Below are 18820 nucleotides of genomic sequence, written 5' to 3'. Positions count from 1 at the left end.
CTTCAGTGTCGTTGACACAGGGCTCATTGAGCACGGAAGTCGTTTTGTTCCAACGAACTAAGTTGCATTGTCTAGCAGACACGCAATTTCAATGGGGGAGAGTGTAACGGGATTACATGTACCCTGGTGACAGGGGTGCGTGTCACACGAGATAGGCATGGTGTGACTGCGCCCTATTAGGAATACAGTATGTGGCTGGGTAGCCAGTAGTTATGCATGTATTTAGATTTTACTATATATATATTTAGGAAAATCTGTACGTTTAAAATTTGGCGACTTTACCGCAGATAAAATGAACAAAATCAGTTTTGGATTTTAGACGGAAGAATTAATCAGCCTTGGGTTAAGGCATAATTACTCTTGGAGTAAGCGGATCGCGATCCGCTAGACTCGTACTTGTTTCAATTATAGAACGAAAGGTCGGTGACCTAAGTTACGCTTCCTCAAAGCGCAAAGCTACGGCAGCCCCGCTGCATCCACACCCACAAACACTCATAAAACGAGCTTATCGCCCAGATATGTTTACAAAATAATTTACATACCTACTTTGTATCGAAAGATCGCTAGTTCTAATGTGGCATACTTGCCCCGTTACAAGTGTAATGTGTCCACCAGAATATTTTTATGTAAAGGTGTACTGTGAGGTTTCCGCTTGACCAATCAATTTTAAATTGCTCACCTATGATCAGTTAACAAATTTTGACACTCGTATAGCTTCGGCATCAATGGCTTTGGGGTCCAGCTCTAAGAAACCCACATAAGTACTGAGCTTATGTTTAATCATGGCCTAGTGACTGCTTGACATCATTGGTGACGCCGAAAACGAGTGCCTGAAGTATAGCTGGGCACTTTTTTGTGAGAGCATTCAAAAATTTATTTGGCTGGCTGCTCTCCATTGATGAGTGCATGTTATAAAAGGAGCTTCGTAAGGTAAATTTTCTGTACTATAGCCTCAATTATCCATTTTCCATGTGACAAATCATTTTTTCTAGAATACACTATGCAATACATGGGTAGGAACAACACAAGGCGCAATCAAATGGGTTCGTGTCGCCAACTGTTTACCCGATCGACGGAACTGTAATTAGTATTTGATGACCTAATTAAATACTACTCTAGATGCATATTGTTTTTGTATAGACGACCTGAAGAGTAAATTTGAGCTTTTCGTTAAGTTGGACTCGACAATTAAATGACCAGATCGTACCTAATAGAAACTCCATCAACATTCCCTTTCCGCATTACTTCTCGCAGTAGACAAGTCTTCCATGCTCTAAATTTATCTTCAGATCGTATCTAAGGAAAGTTGCATCAACATTGATCTACTGGTATTCGGGTTACCCCAACAGATGGCAACTGCATTATTTGCAGTATCGATAATATTTCCCTCACGACTTCATGATGACCTTCCATTTCAACATACGACATATACACTTTCCTGAAACAAAACTTGATCTCTATAATACCTAGAAACCGTATTTAATCGAGGTTACATCATCATCGGGCTAATCCCTCATATCGTGCATACCGGTACATTAGTCTGCGTAATCAATCTCGTATTACTTTGCGATCTTCAGTAGCAATCATGTCCTGCCTCACATCATTCTTACCTTCCACCCTATAAAAGACATTCGCACTTTTAAATTTGCTTGCCAAAGACAACCGACACGGTATCATCACTCAAATGGAATCTATGAACCACGACAATCCCAATCCGGAAGCACCGATGAGAGCCACCATTGAATACAAAAATGGTAAGACGTTAATGACACAAGGACCACAAGCATTGCATGAACACGTTGCTTCTCGCATGGAAAAGGCATTAGGTCGAGCACTTCCTCAAATGGAAGTACGGTATAAGGATGTCTCCATCTCGGCCGATATTACTGTCAAAGATGAAACAAACCTTAAAGTCGAGCTGCCCACGCTTGCGAATGAGCTCATGAGAAGTATACGAGGTCTAGCCGCCACGAAACACACAGTCAAGAAACAGATCCTCAAAAACGTCAGTGGTGTCTTCAAACCAGGCACCATTACACTCGTGCTTGGTCAGCCTGGATCTGGTAAATCATCGCTTATGAAGCTGCTAAGTGGTAGATTTCCTACCCAAAAAAACGTCACTATACAAGGTGAAGTGACGTACAACGGCACACCAGCCAATGAATTGCTTCGACGTTTGCCACAATTCGTCTCGTATGTCACTCAGAGAGACAAACATTATCCGTCACTGACAGTCAAAGAGACACTAGAATTCGCACACGCTTGTTGTGGTGGAGGTTTCTCAGAACGCGATGCTCAGCACTATGTCAATGGTACACCAGAAGAAAATCAAGCTGCACTGGACGCTGCCAGGGCCATGTTCAAGCATTACCCGGATATTGTTATCCAACAGCTGGGACTTGAAAATTGCCAGAATACAATTGTCGGTGATGCTATGATCCGTGGTGTGTCCGGAGGAGAGCGGAAGCGTGTGACTACTGGCGAAATGGAGTTTGGTAATAGGTGTGTCATGATGATGGATGAGATTAGCACGGGGCTTGATAGCGCTGCTACCTTTGACATTATTTCGACACAACGTAGTATTGCCAAAAAGTTTCGCAAGACCATTGTCATCTCATTATTGCAACCATCACCCGAGGTTTTTGAGCTTTTTGATGACATTGTTATTCTGAATGATGGCTACATCATGTACCATGGTCCTCGAGCGGAGGCCTTGACGTACTTTGAAAACCTTGGCTTCAAGTGTCCTCCACGTCGTGATGTTGCCGATTTCCTATTGGATCTGGGCACCGATAAGCAGGGGCAGTACGAAGTCAATTCAATTCCAATGAACAACATCCCGCATAAACCGAGTCAATACGCGGATGCCTTTACTCGTTCACACATCTACGGACAAATGATGGAAGAACTTCATAGTCCAGTACCACCAAATTTGATTGAAGACAAGATTAAGCATATTGATCCAATTCCCGAGTTCCATCAAGACTTTTTGGAAAGTACTATTGGCGTTGTGCGACGTCAGATTACACTCACAATGCGCGACACGGCATTTCTTGCTGGCCGCTCCGTCATGGTGATATTGATGGGCTTATTGTACGCGAGCGTATTTTACCAATTCAATGAGACCGAAGCTCAGTTAGTAATGGGTCTCATTTTTAATGCTGTTCTGTTTGTGTCGCTGGGACAGCAGGCACAAATTCCAGTTTTCATCGCAGCACGTGAGGTCTTTTACAAGCAACGCCGATCCAACTTTTTCCGTACCTCATCGTTTGTTCTTTCAAATTCCGTGAGTCAAATTCCATTGGGCTTTGCTGAGTGCCTGGTCTTTGGAACCATTTTGTATTGGATGTGTGGATACGTTTCCACTGCAAAAGCTTTTCTTCTGTTCGAGGTGATGCTATTTCTGACAAATCTCGCCATGTCCGCATGGTTTTTCTTTTTGTCGTGTGCCTCACCAAACTTGAACATTGCCAACCCGATTTCAATGGTTTCGATCCTTTTCTTTATCCTCTTCGCTGGATTCGTTATTACCAAAGATCAAATTCCTGATTATCTCATTTGGATTTACTGGATAAATCCCATGGCGTGGGGAATCCGAGCCTTAGCGGTGAATCAGTACACAGACTCGAGCTTTGACACGTGTGTATACGATGGTGTTGACTATTGCACTGACTACAACATGACAATGGGAGATTACTCTCTGTCGACGTTCGAGGTGCCAACAGACAAATTCTGGCTGTGGTACGGCATGGTTTTCATGGGGGCATCATACATATCCTTTATGTTCATGTCGTTCATTGCTTTGGAGTACCACCGCTTTGAAAGCCCAGAAAATGTGACACTTGATTCTGAAAATAATGGAGAGACTTCGGACAGCTATGGACTCGTTCGTACGCCACGTGCCTCACAGAATGGAAGCGATGCTGTGGTCTCAGTGAGTCCCGACAGAGAAAAGCACTTTATTCCAGTTACGCTTGCATTCAAGGATTTGTGGTATTCTGTTCCTGACCCGACCAATCCTAAAGAAACCATAGATTTACTTAAAGGCATCAGTGGATATGCTCTTCCTGGTACCATCACTGCACTGATGGGATCTTCAGGTGCTGGCAAGACTACACTTATGGATGTTATCGCCGGTCGAAAAACCGGAGGAAAGATAAAGGGCCAAATCTTACTCAATGGTTATCCCGCTTCCGACCTCGCCATCCGTCGATCCACTGGATACTGCGAGCAGATGGATATCCATTCCGAATCGGCCACAATTCGCGAGGCTCTCACGTTTAGTGCATTTTTGCGCCAAGGGGCCGATGTACCGGATAGTAACAAGCACGATTCAGTGAACGAATGTCTTGACCTTCTGGATTTGCATCCTATTGCTGACCAGATCATTCGTGGAAGCTCCGTGGAGCAGATGAAGCGATTGACTATTGGTGTAGAGTTGGCAGCTCAACCGAGTGTTTTGTTCTTGGATGAGCCTACCAGTGGCCTTGACGCTCGCTCTGCAAAACTCATTATGGACGGAGTTCGCAAAGTGGCGAATACAGGCCGCACGGTCATCTGCACGATCCATCAGCCATCGACAGAAGTGTTTAGCATTTTCGACTGTCTTTTATTGCTTAAGCGTGGTGGTCAGACGGTTTTTTCGGGCGAGCTAGGCAAGAATGCAAGCGCAATGATCGCATACTTTGAGTCAATCGATGGTGTGGCGAAACTTGAAGACAATTACAATCCTGCAACTTGGATGCTAGAAGTGGTTGGCGCCGGTGTTGGCAACAGCAACGGTGACAAAACCGACTTTGTCAAAGTTTTCCAGATGAGTCGAAACTTTGAGATATTGCAATCGAATCTAAATCGCGAAGGCGTGATCAGTCCGTCTCCTTTGTACCCCGAACTGAGCTTTAGCGATAAGCGCGCTGCGACTGAGATGACCCAGGCGAGGTTTTTGCTCGAGCGCTTCTTTCGAATGTATTGGCGCACGGCATCTTACAATTTGACGCGTTTCAGTCTCTATATTATCCTTGGAATTGTGTTTGGCATTACGTATGTCAGTGCAGAATACGTATCGTACGCCGGCGTTAATTCAGGCATGGGTATGCTCTTCAGCACAACTGCATTTCTTGGATTCATCGCTTTCAGTAGCGTCACGCCCGTTGCGTCAGAAGATCGTCTTGCTTTTTACCGTGAGCGCGCATCCCAAACGTATAATGCACTGTGGTATTTTGTCGGAGCCACTGTGGTGGAGATCCCGTATGTCTTTTTTGGAACAATACTTTTCATGATTCCTTACTTCCCGATGGTTGGTTTCACGGGTGTAGCCACATTTTTCGCCTATTGGGTTCACTTGTCAATGTTTGTGCTGTTTCAAGCTTACTTCGGACAGTTCATGTCGTATTTTATGCCGACTGTCGAAGTTGCGACGATCTTCGGTGTGCTGCTTCAGATGATTTTCTTTCTCTTCACTGGTTTTAACCCTCCTGGAGATTCAATTCCAACAGGATACAAATGGCTTTACCACATTACACCGCACAAATATGCATTGGCATTAGCAACGTCTTTAGTCTTTGGAGATTGCCCAAGTGATGGAGATGGCTCCGAGATTGGTTGTCAAGTCATGACGGACACGCCACCTTCCCTTCGTGACAACCTGACGGTGAAAGAGTATGTTGAAGAGATCTTTCTGATGAAGCACAGTGAGATTTGGAAAAATTTTGGGATCGTATTTGCATTCATCATAGTATTTCGTCTGCTAGCGTTGTGGGCGCTGCGCTACGTTAACCACCAGAAGAAATAGTCGGAGTTTAAGTACATTTATATGCATTTATATACATTAATACATTGATATTTTTTCCAATTGATCCTTTCATCACGTGTACTTTAATCTTGTGTAATTTACACTTTTGGCCTTATTCAGGTCCATTTTAGGAAACTCACATTACACTTGGTATTATTGTAAATATTTTAGAAGCACTGGATCTCGATAGTAATGAAATTTACAGAGAGATCCCAAAAGAACGGAAAATCACATAAAAAGTAGTATATGCAATACTAGTCAAATCAAAATTAATTATAAATATGTATACTCATGAAATAGCAGAGCAAACTGCAGTAACAAATGTCCTGCATCTTGTGCTGCATGCTGGAAGGCCCATTTATCAATTTAGCACCGGCACCAACGCGTGACGATTTCCGTTTCATTTGTACTGCTTGTCAACCCTGCCACTCCCTTATTTAATGCTTTCATAGAAATTCTTCGAGTTCGCAACTTGTAGAAATGCATGAACCCTCTGTACATCTGTTTGCATTTTACTGTGGGAAACAGGATCTAAGTTTCCTTCGTGTAAGTGCACTTGTTTACACTCCCAAAACGGAATCATGGAAAGACTTCTTATCCGCGAAAATGGGACATGAAATGTTCGAATGCCTGGAATTGACAATCTTTGTAAGTCTCGGATTCCGATGGGATAATGGTATGAGAAGCGGTAATCGCTCACTTGGAGGCGCTCACTAGCCTTAATAATGAGCTTGTGAGGCAGGTCAAGGAATAATATCCGGGCGCGGTTGGAGGAGCATATGGTGTTCACCGTGAAGCCGCTGAGTGTTAAGGCCTTTGAAGGCAGAAGCGAAGAAAACTTTTCTCTGATAAGAAAGGTTGAAATAGCTATGGTTCGTCTTTTCTCCAAACAAAAGCAACACTTTCAACACGCGTGAATGGGCACTTCCGGACAAAAGAGACCTTTACTCGAGCGATAGACAAGACACAAAGAACGATGTCAAAAGTTGGGAGCTTTTGTAGTCGAGTTGGCGTCTGACCCTCTCCGGAAGCCGGTAACGGTTACGAATATTATGGAGGGTTGCCGGACGAGTGTGCTGGCTCCGACACATTCTGCTCTCATCCAACATCTCTCGGTGAATATGTGTACATTAAATTAAGCGCGGCGCACAAATTTCGTGCTGCAAGGGTACTGTAGATGGAGGATTTAGTAGCGCGCCCAAGACGATGGATTTCAGCCATGCTGGGAGCAAACAAATAGATCATCAACTCGCTGAGAAGCAGCGTGGAACCAGCAGATGTTTAATCTCAGTAGTGCAAACGTCTGCAGCTGGGGTGGCCTTTCGCTTTCGGCTGAGAAACACGAAGGTCGGGCACTTATGAAACGAAGGACGACGTCCCGTTACAGGAAAGAAGAAGTCCCAATACAGGGGAAGAACTGGTTCCTATTGTACCTTATGGAGGTTGTGGTCAATGGGACCCAGCACAAATGAGCGACTTGCTCGAAAAGAGGAAAGGATCGCGGTTGCAAATATCATCGTTTCAGACTTTGTTTAGCTGGAAAATTCACGGATATACTCGGAACTGTTTTCGGTTGCAAATATCATCCTTTCAGACTTTGTGTAGCTGGAAAATTCACGGATATACTCGGAACTGTTTTCGACAGTCATGCGTCGTATGGTCTCACACGACGCGTTAATGTCGAAAACCATAGAGAGTACGCGGAGCTATTGAAGATAAAAAGGCATCCAGCGATGGGACACTAAGGAAAGTGGCCTAGATTATGCGAACTTTCATGTGATTCTTAAGAAATTTAACAGCTTGAAATGCCGTCTAGTCCTGAACCTCGACTCAGGATACGATCTCATTCTAGGCATGACATAGCTCAAAAGCCACGATCTAAGGGCCAACTCGATGCCGAAAAGCTAGTAGCTACGCACCTGTCCTCTAGAGGTGTATTGGTCATTCATGATTTCACCTTTGTCCGTTTAGCGCGGTTAGAAAGCTGTGATAGCTTCTGCCCAACCGAGTGCAATCCCCTTTTTGGTGTCTTGAACAGAGCGCGAGATCCAGACCGGCCTTGAGCCGGGGTCCCAGAAAGAGAGGAAAAGGGCGATTGTATATCACGGACTCCGGAGTGTATGTCTGATAAAACGGTAAAAACCGGCTTAATGTCCCCCAAGTAGAGAAGTACGCAATAAAGTTGACTTAGTTTTCCAAACCTGATATTGTATCACTCCTCGTATAGGAAGCGGTGTGGCGGTATCGAAGTTGTTTAAGTGCAAAAAACGAAAAGTTGGTGAGGGGCAGATGTTTTACCGCTCCACGCCAACGATTTATAGTAGAGAAGCTAGCAAAATGTGATGAATTGTGCATGTTTATACTAATGTAAATGCAGTCACTGTTTCGACAATTATAGGACGTGTTGCGTAAAAGCATGGTTGACTGCGCTTTATTCAGTACCTTTGACCTCGTTGATCGGCATTAACAAGTGTTGATGGGTGGAAGCAATATCCTTTTCTTTGTCGTAATTTCTCGATACTGGAGGCTCTGTGAGCGACTGGTTGTGCCACGGCGACTACCTACTGCGCTATTGATCTTTAGGATACAGACCGCATCGTGGCTTGCACAATTCAATCTCGATGATATAATTGTCCATAGTCGTGCAGAGCACGGGCTGTCAAATGTGGAAGGCGAGCTTTGAGCATGTCCTTAATTCCGATATTTATCATTATAGTCTGGTATGTCTTTGTCGTCAAATAAATTTTGTTTCTTTTGATTTTATTGGGAGCAGGCAGATCCTTCGAAGCAATAGCCATTACAAATGAGCAAACGCCTCTGTCTCGAAGGACGTAAGGAAGTCGCTTTGCTGACCAATAATCTTGTCTAGTACATGCCGGCACGGCAAAGACCCTTCACCAATCTACTATAACCGCATGTAAAAAAGTGTTGGAATACCGAAAAAATGGACCTCTATTTCGTGAAAGAAAACCTCTTACGTCTCTGATTTCAAACTGTCCAGATCCTTATCAACCGTTTCACATCATCTGTGACGCTTCAGCGGTTGTGATGGGTATTGCCTACTCAGAGCATATTCCAATGATCATTCACGCTTGGTTGCACTTGGTTCTCATCAAAAACGGCTAGGAAAAACAGCCCTGTTCATGGGAAGGTGTTACTTGCAATAAAGAATGCCCTCGTCAAGTTCAGGATGCACTTGCTTTGCCCTTAGCTATTTCTGATCCATACGATCACATGTCGTTCCGTATAGCAACGTTATCACAACATCTTTCATAGAGAACGGCAAGCTGGGCAGCCTTCTGTGCTGAGTATACATAAGTCCAAAATATTAAAACTGTGGACCAATTAGATTACCATGGCGACGGAGGTGCTCTTGTATCATCCTAAGTATACATTGTCACATCTCAAGTTGGTAGTGCCGCCAGCTGATAGCGTACGCTGAAGGAAATACGTCAGCGTACGGCTCACTTGCAAATGTGTAACATTGATGAAAGCTTAAAAATGCAAAGCGTTGACGAGATCAGACGTTGCTGTATCGGAGAGCGCAGTCGCAAGCCGTCACCGTTAGGCCTTATTCCAAGGCTCGATGTCTTACGGCACTGCACACAGCGCGTAGTGCTACTTAACGATAAATATCTCGCGGTAATACTGTTAGGAGAATGTGGCATGGCCACTACAAGCGAGAAAAGATATTTTGCGCGATGATCGCTATTGGTGATCCAACATGTATAAGTCGGCAAGCACCCATATGAGCATGTGTGAACCGTGTAAGCGGGTCGAATGGGGCACCAACTTTGGTCAGCCTGTCGGTTTCGATAGAATGTTGGCAGTCCATGAGTCTGGCTTTTTTGTTCTTGCAAAAGACGAGTCCGATAATACGGGTATCGTGGTCTTTGTGAATCACCCCATGGGGCGCCAGACCTGTCGGGTTTGACAGAGTGCTGATAGTCCATGAGTCTGGATTTTTGGTCTCCCAAAAGACAAGCCTGATAATACGAATATTGTGGTCTTTGTTGATCGTCTGAGCTAGTGATTTATCTCGCTGCTGCTAGAAACATACGAGCAGTTAGCATACAGCCAAGCTGTACATTGGCAAAAATGCTTTGCCAACACGACTTGCCAGCAGCTATTGCATTAAATAAAGATCAACGCTATAAAGCAAGGTGTTGGCAAACATTATTTAAGATGCTCGGCATCAATTTGAAAATGTCATCGGCCTAGCTTTCTAAACAAAACGCTGGACGGAAAGCGTGAAACTCGATGCGGAAGATATTCAACGGAAGAATTGCGTGGGAATACCGCTTGAGCGATGTAGCTTCCACCCACTGACCTTGCGTATAATACTTCAGTACACCCCTCTACTGAATTAGAGCTTTTTTCTTAAGTAATCAAATAAACTCCGAGTGCCTGTGACACTTGTGCCTGAGTGGAGGAGGGGCGGTCAATCCAAATCATATTGGTAATATGAGCCAGGCTACATTTAATATCTAAATCGATGATCCTATCACGATCGAATTGAACGTCATATGCAGGGTGTGCGATAATATGGCTGAGAGCTTGCGAGCATCTAAAGGCCGCTGATACACACAGATATGTTGCGAGGCAAAAGTAATTGATCTACCTGCACATGCAGTGTCGGACATTTATAAGATCAAGTTGCGAGCACGAAACATTGGACCACTCACCGTCATAGCATGAAAAAAATTGAATTATGCTCTGGACATCTCGGACCAATAACATCCACACCCTGTGTCCTATTAGGCTTACGAAAGCCATATCACGGTTTTGCTCTTACGAGCCGCTCGACATGAAGTTTTCTGTTTGCAAATGGAGGCTGCGCTACCCTCTGCTCTAGCGCGGCGACACGGTGCTGAACGGCTAGGGGTAAGCCAGGCAGTGCGATGACGAAGCTCAGAGAGCAATTACGGACTCTGGATCATCTCAGCCTTGGACGTATGCCATTACTCTCGGAGAAAGTTAACGTATACATGATTTACGGCTGCGGTTGGGTCAACATCAACCGACACTGCTCGATTTGTAAAAGGCGACTTACTTTCATTTGGTAGTTGAAGGGTATATAGGGTTGATATCCGTACCTGGTGGCAGTTTGAAATTTTATTTCGGCAAATTTACCTTGATTTCTTGGCACTCCCTCGGCCTTTATCTCCTAGGAGAAAAGGCAGTGCTCTCTATCGCAGCGCGCTTCTACTAGCGGAAGGTGCCCGACCTTGTGGTGAAGAGAAGCAGCTATTTCAGCTATTTTATCGAAAGCAGAAGCTTGAGGTGATGAGTTTTTGCATTGCGTCACCGTTGTGCTTTGAACTTTTAGGGATTCAGCATGAATCGATGCTTCAAGAGCATCGATCCGTGAAAGCTAGCTTATAGAGCCTCAAGACGGGTGGTACAGCGTCTTCAACTCATCCATTGCACAGACTGAGTCAAATAACAGCGGCGACATGTTTACAAGCCTATTGTATCCAAGGTGCATTGCTCACGAGGGCATGGATATTTCCAACCTCTGCTACTCCAGGTTCAGATGTTTCTCCAGGAGAATGATGACTTGCATGTGAAAATAGTGCTCGGAAAGCGGATCACTCGTTTCGCTATGTTCTGGGTTTACCGGGAAAGTTTACTCGCGTAAGCCTGTAGCGGCTCCTGACCATCGAAATTTTACATGTTTGAAAACTGTAATTAAGCGGGATATGTGCAAGAGTCGGTATGACTCTTGCGCTTGCAGAAGAGTAAGCCGGACTCATTAGACAAGGTTTATATCGTTGGTAACAACTGGACAGCATTTTGACTTCCAGAACAGGATGTCCTTGAGCTATCCTTCGATGGAATACGGCACGGATTCTAAACCTTGTGCAGTGGGTAGGCTTAACGCAGTCAGACAGCTTCTATGAGGAGCGGCTAGACCACGTACTGTGAACTCAGGAAGTCAGAACACAGAAATCATCGTTCCTAACGGCTAACATCCCCAGTTACAGTTGGTGATCTTTCGAGCCACTTACCTGTTGAGCCATCACACTGTAGTGCCAATTTTGAAGTACCAACACATAGTGACAACTTTGAAACATTTCTTAAGGGCTTAGCCCTTATATTCGCGGCTTATAGGTGCCCGTCAACTTTACTGGCTTCGACACGAAATATTATAACACCAATTCGCTCCCACTCTCCACCAGTCCAGACACAGAGGACAACTGCTCATTAGTGTTCTTAATCGTCACTCCAAAGACACATTTGAAGAGCGCAATAAACAATTGCCCTATCCTTCTCATCCTTCGACTTGATTTACTGCCGTTTCATCCTTCTAAGCTCTGATCGAGGCACCTAGACACCTAAGCACCTCGGCACATAGCAAAACTATTGCTGTTAACGACGAGCGAGTAAATGTCCTGCACGAAAGCTATCCCAGTTTCGTGTTGCACCGATCAAGTTTCGGGCTCTTTCAGCGGTGGCTTCACAGCCCACTAATTCTGACTAGGAGATGTGCGCAACGCCTAGCTTTTCTGGTCGACCCAAGGCTCGTGGCGTCCCAGCCAGGCCATTTCAAGAATGAGATCGTATCGCGAATCCAGGTAGCTACCAAATCTATGCTGTAAGCTTCGCTTTCTATACAAACACTGCCTCTTTAAGGACTGGACTCCGTTGACCACGACCTCCATGAGGTTGCAGTAGCACCGAGATATTTCCAAGTAGGCCACTGGGACTTGGCATTCGTGATGGGTTCGTCCTTTTTTTCTTACTTGGGAGTCTGATCCTTCGTATCTCCAGCCTTTAGTGAAGCGAGTAAGCAGGATGCAGACCAGCGCAAGTAAAATACTTGCGGATCACAAACTTGCGGATCACGAAGTATATCGTAGCAGCTAAGAGATCTTTCCCTACCAAATCAGCATGACTGGCGTGCATCCCCTCTAAACCTTACATTCTTATCGCCTTATTCTACCCTCGTGACACGAAAACTGCAGTTCACGCTTTATGTGACGTTCATCGCTATCACAAGCAAAACTGAGTGGACGCGAAAATTCTATGCGTGCCGCACTCGCTAGGAAACCATCGAAATAGATGAAAGCCGCTAGGGTCAGACCTCATTGCAGTAATTTTGACCAGTTGCCAAACGCGACTAACACTCAAGTTGTTTATATCACCGGCGATTACTACAGACGCTCATAAGGCTCAGACTCATTCTACCTTCCTAAGATCGAAGTATCGACGATCCAAAAGCTATTCCCGAACCAATGCCATATATTGAAAATATGATTACAACATTTGAGCATTAATGAAGTACTGCATGATGCTTCATTACATTTGTAACTCTTACAGTAACTCCTTCGTATGTTTATGTGTGCTGATCTTCATGATGATTTTTTATTCTACTATCAACATGCTCGACTTTGACTGTTTCATGAATGCTCTTTCCAACTCCGGATGTCCCTCACATTGAAGTGGTCATTCTAACCCGAATGACAGGCGGAGAGCGGAATAAATTGAGCTTCTTCAAATGAATGAAATAGTTGCACTTGTAAAACAACTTGACGATGGCAAGAACCTTAAAGTTGAAAAAGTATTGGATACGCTGACGTTTGTCTTCAGTACAGCAATCCCACATGGTTTTTAAATATGACAAGAGTATTGGGATCTTCATGATATAATCAAGCAAAAATTGACAACATATCGATCGATCAGTGAAGTTCCTGTAATCGGTAGCCCTGGGATTGGGAAGTCGGTGTTTGGGGTGTTCTTGCTGCTGTTATTCATGATCAAGCAAACATACACCTTGGTGATAAGTTGATATACCTCACTTGGCACATCAATAGTTACAAGTGCTTGCGTTGGCTATATACTAACGCGAAGTATTACGGATTTTTCGATGGAAATGAAGCCGGTGGAGCATTGCGGCTATCGAGCTTCAAACGTATATTTCTGTTCGCCAGTTCAAGCACTAGAAATTATAAGCACTTTGTCAAGAATGTTGGCTTAAGGATGTACATGAATCTGTGGACTAAGGCTGAATTCGAGACATTTGCGAATTTAATTCAAAAGACGATTGGTTTCGAAGGTTCAATCTCGTTATAGGCAAGTGTTTTCATCATCCAGAACGATTCGATAGTCAGATGAGGCACATTTCATTCAATTTGGACCCACAACGAGATTTCGCACTGTCGCGCGTTCTTGGCGTATTCTTCACTGGCTGTTAAGGTGATCATGGAAGCGCGTTATCAAGTTAGTTTCGCCAATTAAATTCGCGCATTGCTGCAGACTACAGCCCTAGAATTGCAGTCATGGCGAGATGTAGCTATCATGATATTTCTGTTACAAGATCTTGCCACCAACAAGTTTTGTATGAGAGCACTCGAAGGAAGCAATATCGCTACCGTCACGCGACATGGTCCATTAAATGCAGTGTCTGAGATCATCCCAGCGTCATCCGAAATCCATAAGAAATTGGTGCTTTACATACCGTTATCAAACAATCTATTACTCTTGCTCTGAGGCTTAAAAGAATCTTGACCCGCTCGAGTTCGATGTGTCCGAAGCAAATGTGCAGACATCCAGCGAAAAATCGACTTGGATAGGTTACTACTTGAACAGCATTCTAACTCTACCTTCTCCAATTATCATATTCAGGGCTACATCGTGATAACACAACGCATTATCGCCAAATCGTTTTATAAGAGAGTTGTCATTTCATTTCTACAACCATCAATCGAAGTTATGAGCTCATTGATGATGATACATGGTGTGGCCTTTTAGTCGCTATACTAAAAGGTCACACCATGTATCATGATCCACGAGCTGAGGCCTTGAGCATTGAAACCTTTAGCTTTCACTGTCTTCCACGTCAAGATGAAGTTAATTTATACTTGATTTTGATTTTGGTCAAGAAGTCGCGATATGAAATCAACTCAATTTCAAGAGACAGTATCCGTATACAGCAAGTGGAAGCCTCTACATCCATGGAGAGATGATGGAAGAGTCTCAGAGCCAAATCTAATTGAAGACAAAATTGATCGTATTGATCCGATTTCAAATTTCCATCTCAGCTTATGGAAAACAATATCGGCGTTGTACGACGTCGGTACGACAAAATCGACTTTGTAATAAAACTTTTTAAATGAATCGAAATATTGAGCTATTACAATCGAATCTAAATCGCAAAAGCTTGATCACTTCGTCCATTGAAATCTCCAAACTGACCATTAGGGGCATTTTACAATTTGACACGTTTCAGTCTCTACGTCACACGGCTCTTAAATTTAATGCAAGTGGTGAATAAGTTTAAATATTTTTTCGACTGATGAGAAAGCTGCAATATCAAATTAGAGGCATGACATTGAGGGACTTCGGGTAAGATAGCAGAGAAGGAAATTGAAAGTGCATTAATTTGATATATCAAATTGCTATAGACTACAACTTCTCATCATGACATCAATGCTACCGTCAGTATCGTTCAATTGAACTGTCAATTTAACATATCAAATCGATTTCTCTCGGTCCATTACTGGTGACGAATCTAAATCTATTCTGTCACGTCACAAAATCACGCTTTGTGCAATCCAAATACTAGGTGCCTCTCAGTACAGCGTCAGTGAGTGAGACTGAATATTACGTTCATAAATTCCATAGAATCGCGGCTGTGGCTTATCAAGCTTGTGATGTCTCGTCATCATACTGCTAAAACAAAATAAAACTCAAGAGTTGCTGTCGATAACCTTGATCTGTCACGTGACTTAAGTGAACACATACGAGAATTCCCAAACGCAGTACACACGTGCTTGTCCAAGAATAATTCATGCTTTTGTTTACTACGTAGCTGATTCTTTCAACAAGATTTGACCAGCAACGCTTGTCGAGTATGATCTGCTGCAAGACTTTCATTATCAAGTTTTTTAGCGAAAGTCCAATGACATTTTTAATTTTTCGTGGCCAGGTATCTTGACATCGCGTATGGCACAGCATGACGCAAGTCAATGCAATCTAAACGTACAGTACATAATACACGTTCAGGTAATTCCATGACGCTTTGTGCCTCAATTACAAAAGCCAAGTCAATGATTAAGTCCCGAGAATGCCCGATCAGGAGATTCAAGACGCTTGTAGCTACTGTACTGCTACCAACATCGTAATCCACCTCAAGATAATTCTTGCCCTGATAATATTTCTGATAGATCTTTGTACCTAAAATAGCGGGTGTTGTGCCCACTCCTTCACGAATCGGCCACGAGCCTTGCACCACACGTGGTATAAGTTTAATACGCTGTGTACGAAATTCATCGTTCGAACCACGTAGAACTTGATGGCAAAGATCAGCAAAGACAGAATTCTTTTTCATTTCGGACGGGTCTTCAGGTGTAAAATAGAGCACGAGCGAGTGATGTAGTGGACCGGGAAGCATAAAGTTGATGATTAAGATAAATGGACGATCTTCTATTGCTGAAGTTGGCGCATCAATAGTATCAAATCCATCTCCGACAAAAGAAGACACGCCAATGTGTTGAATCATTTCATTTGACTTGTATAGTTCCACGCTTACGAGTCGACATGCCTGACGTACTGACGGGACCTTGTTCTTAGACGAAAAGTAGTTTGGTCCACGGACAACAAAACTACTAGCATTCGGCTCACTCCAAAATTTAGTTGGCAATCCATGCTGCACTGTGAGATCGGTACGATACCTTTCGAGCATCAGATATTGTTTTTCTATGCTTTTGTGCTGATTTATGGAGGCTAATTGACTATCCAGACTTGTTTGACAGGTTGAAGTGACTGTACCTGGACGGAGAGTGTGGAGACCTGCAGTTGCAGTGATTGCTGTAATCATCTCCAAAACAAAGACGCCATAAGCATGAACGTAATACCATGAACGCGCTAGCTTGGAGTCAATCCATCCGTGTGGATTCATTTGTATTGTTAGTGTCACCCAACACTCTTCAAAATGGTGATCATAGTCTTCTTGTACACGAGGTGAGATAATAAAACCACCACCCATGATACTAGCACGCACAGTTCCAGTCTTACGAGGACAGTTCCTATGTGTTGTAGACTGAAAACAAATAAAGTATGAACCATCTGGTTCCATGCGCCAGTAACGGAGCATACACAGCTCTCGAGCACTCACGTAAAATGGCCAGAGATACGTGGGGAAAAGCTTCCAGTAGACCACGTCACTATGATCTTTTGTGTGCTCTTCCAAAACACGTGCTTCTTGAATCACATGATTTGATTTGTAGAACGAACTATCTACCTTCATAAGCATCTCAAACACCTTACGAGGAGATGCATGAACCTTTAAGCTTGTACGTAATGCTGGTGGTGGAGCAAACGTAAACAGACTATTCTGATAACTTATTCGTTCAGTATCGACGCGTAATTTATTGGAAAACTCGTATAATTTCCAACTTGTCTCCTGTGAAAAGGTGGCTGAAGTACGAAAACTCTTGGCAATTGATCGTGGCATGGATCCAAATGAGCCCGAGCGATGTCGATTAGTTGTATGAAGCGAAAGATTTCCAGCACTACCAAACGGTTGCAACGACATTGATCGTCGTCTAGAAATGCCATTGAGCGTAGTAATGGGCAATCTGCAGTCCAATAATGGATTCAAGCTTGTGTCATCCATATCTGGATCTTGATTCATATACCAATTTAAATAGCGTTTCCACTGATCTTCTGCTTGAGCTATACATTCTAAAATGCTATTGCGCCACCAAATGGCCGTCTCCAATGACTCAGCAGCTAATGCAATAGGACCTTTACTGCGACTTTGAGCTATCATAGCACCTGCAGCACCAGCACTAGCAGCAGCTGCTGCACTCATACTCATACCCATGACACCAATTCCAACACCAGCAAGACCACCAGTTAATACTACAGCAGTTGCTGCAGTTGCAGCAGCAGCAGCAGCAGCTGCTCGGTTTCGAAATTTACGAGACGACACGCGCTTGACGTTCACTTTCAAGTCAGGATCCATATCATGTAAAACAGCAGCTGAATCGAGCGGAGAGTATGGTAACTCGGTTATTAATCGTGATGGTGTCGTTTTCGGTGTCATTTCTGCTCCATTTGCACTCTCATCAACTTCATCATTTGGTGTATGACTCAAGTGTCGTATTCGAAACGTAAAAAGCTTTTTAGTCTCAATTTTACTAGGTGACTCTCTTACTTCATCAACTGTTGTACCTGGTCCAAGAACGTACCATCCACGTGGCTCTTTATCTCCTTTCTTTCTCAAGTAACATAAAAAATGTGTACCATCAGGTGTTGAACGGATCATAAAATATCGTTCTCGCCATAAATTCACATGTTGTCCCTTTTTACGTAGCCATCCTTCCATTCGTATTTCACCCGTTGTAGGTAATAACATAATATCTTGTTGTTCATTTCCAGTCTCAAGATGCGTAGTAGTCGCTCGACAAGTCGAAGATGTCGAAAATGCTGAAGTTCCAGTTAAAATCAAATGACACTCACGTTCACGACATACTTCATCAACTATTTGTAGTAATCGTGGTTTCATAATTTCTCGAACGACACTATCCTCAAGACCTCTAACCGACGAAACCACATGATTGTTTATGGAACTTTCAATACTTTGATTTCGACTATGAAACTCAGCCATAAGATCGTCGTAAAATATTTGAGCTCGTTCTTGAAATTTTTGGTCTTGTGATGGTCGTAGTCGACGAGTCTCAACGCTGGTACCAGGTGCGCCGACATGTACCGAGATATAAAGTTTTTCTAAAGCCTTAAAGACCACACGTTTCCCATTTTCTCGACTAGCATAGCATGCTGTAATATAATCAGCACAAATGATATCTAACAACATGTTGAGACGATCTCCATCTAGTAGAATATTTGGGATCATGCTCACAGGTTTCTCGTCTCCAGATTCCATGAGTGAGATGTTAAAAAAGATTAGAAATGACAAATTAAGTAGGTATTAGATTTTTTTCTTTGTGAAGGTACATCATATTGTAAAATAGTAGTTCTATCGTTACTACTAGTATTGCTATTTCTGCATCTATTGAGTTT

General features: G+C 43.5%; 4 protein-coding genes across 4 annotated transcripts; 2 read left to right on the top strand and 2 right to left on the bottom strand.

The window, feature by feature from the left end:
* Positions 1 to 1684: 1684 nt before the first annotated feature.
* On the top strand, positions 1685 to 5791 carry PHALS_07669 (atp-binding cassette superfamily; the record flags this gene model as incomplete). The annotated part of the gene is made up of 1 exon (XM_024721177.1): positions 1685 to 5791. One exon carries the CDS (start codon positions 1685 to 1687, stop codon positions 5789 to 5791), a length of 4107 nt encoding a protein of 1368 aa, XP_024586303.1.
* A 1532-nt stretch (positions 5792 to 7323) lies between these two features.
* On the bottom strand, positions 7324 to 7567 carry PHALS_07668 (uncharacterized protein; the record flags this gene model as incomplete). The annotated part of the gene is made up of 2 exons (XM_024721176.1): positions 7324 to 7497; positions 7562 to 7567. The coding sequence occupies 2 exons, from the start codon at positions 7565 to 7567 to the stop codon at positions 7324 to 7326; spliced, it is 180 nt and encodes a 59-aa protein (XP_024586302.1).
* A 5478-nt stretch (positions 7568 to 13045) lies between these two features.
* PHALS_15246 (uncharacterized protein) lies at positions 13046 to 15061 on the top strand. The gene has a single exon (XM_036407268.1). It carries the CDS (start codon positions 14569 to 14571, stop codon positions 14758 to 14760), a length of 192 nt encoding a protein of 63 aa, XP_036263508.1. The 5' UTR covers positions 13046 to 14568; the 3' UTR covers positions 14761 to 15061.
* A 643-nt stretch (positions 15062 to 15704) lies between these two features.
* PHALS_07667 (hypothetical protein F442_13671) lies at positions 15705 to 18683 on the bottom strand (the record flags this gene model as incomplete). Its single annotated transcript, XM_024721174.1, has 3 exons — positions 15705 to 17560; positions 17618 to 17659; positions 17720 to 18683. The coding sequence occupies 3 exons, from the start codon at positions 18681 to 18683 to the stop codon at positions 15705 to 15707; spliced, it is 2862 nt and encodes a 953-aa protein (XP_024586300.1).
* Between the last annotated feature and the right edge of the window lie 137 nt (positions 18684 to 18820).

This window comes from Plasmopara halstedii (genome assembly GCF_900000015.1).
Source record: "Plasmopara halstedii genome assembly, contig: Scaffold_3120, whole genome shotgun sequence".
Taxonomy (NCBI): Eukaryota; Oomycota; class Peronosporomycetes; order Peronosporales; family Peronosporaceae; genus Plasmopara; species Plasmopara halstedii.
The sequence above is the reverse complement of the archived record's forward strand: the minus strand, read 5'-3'. Positions and strand labels throughout refer to the sequence as shown.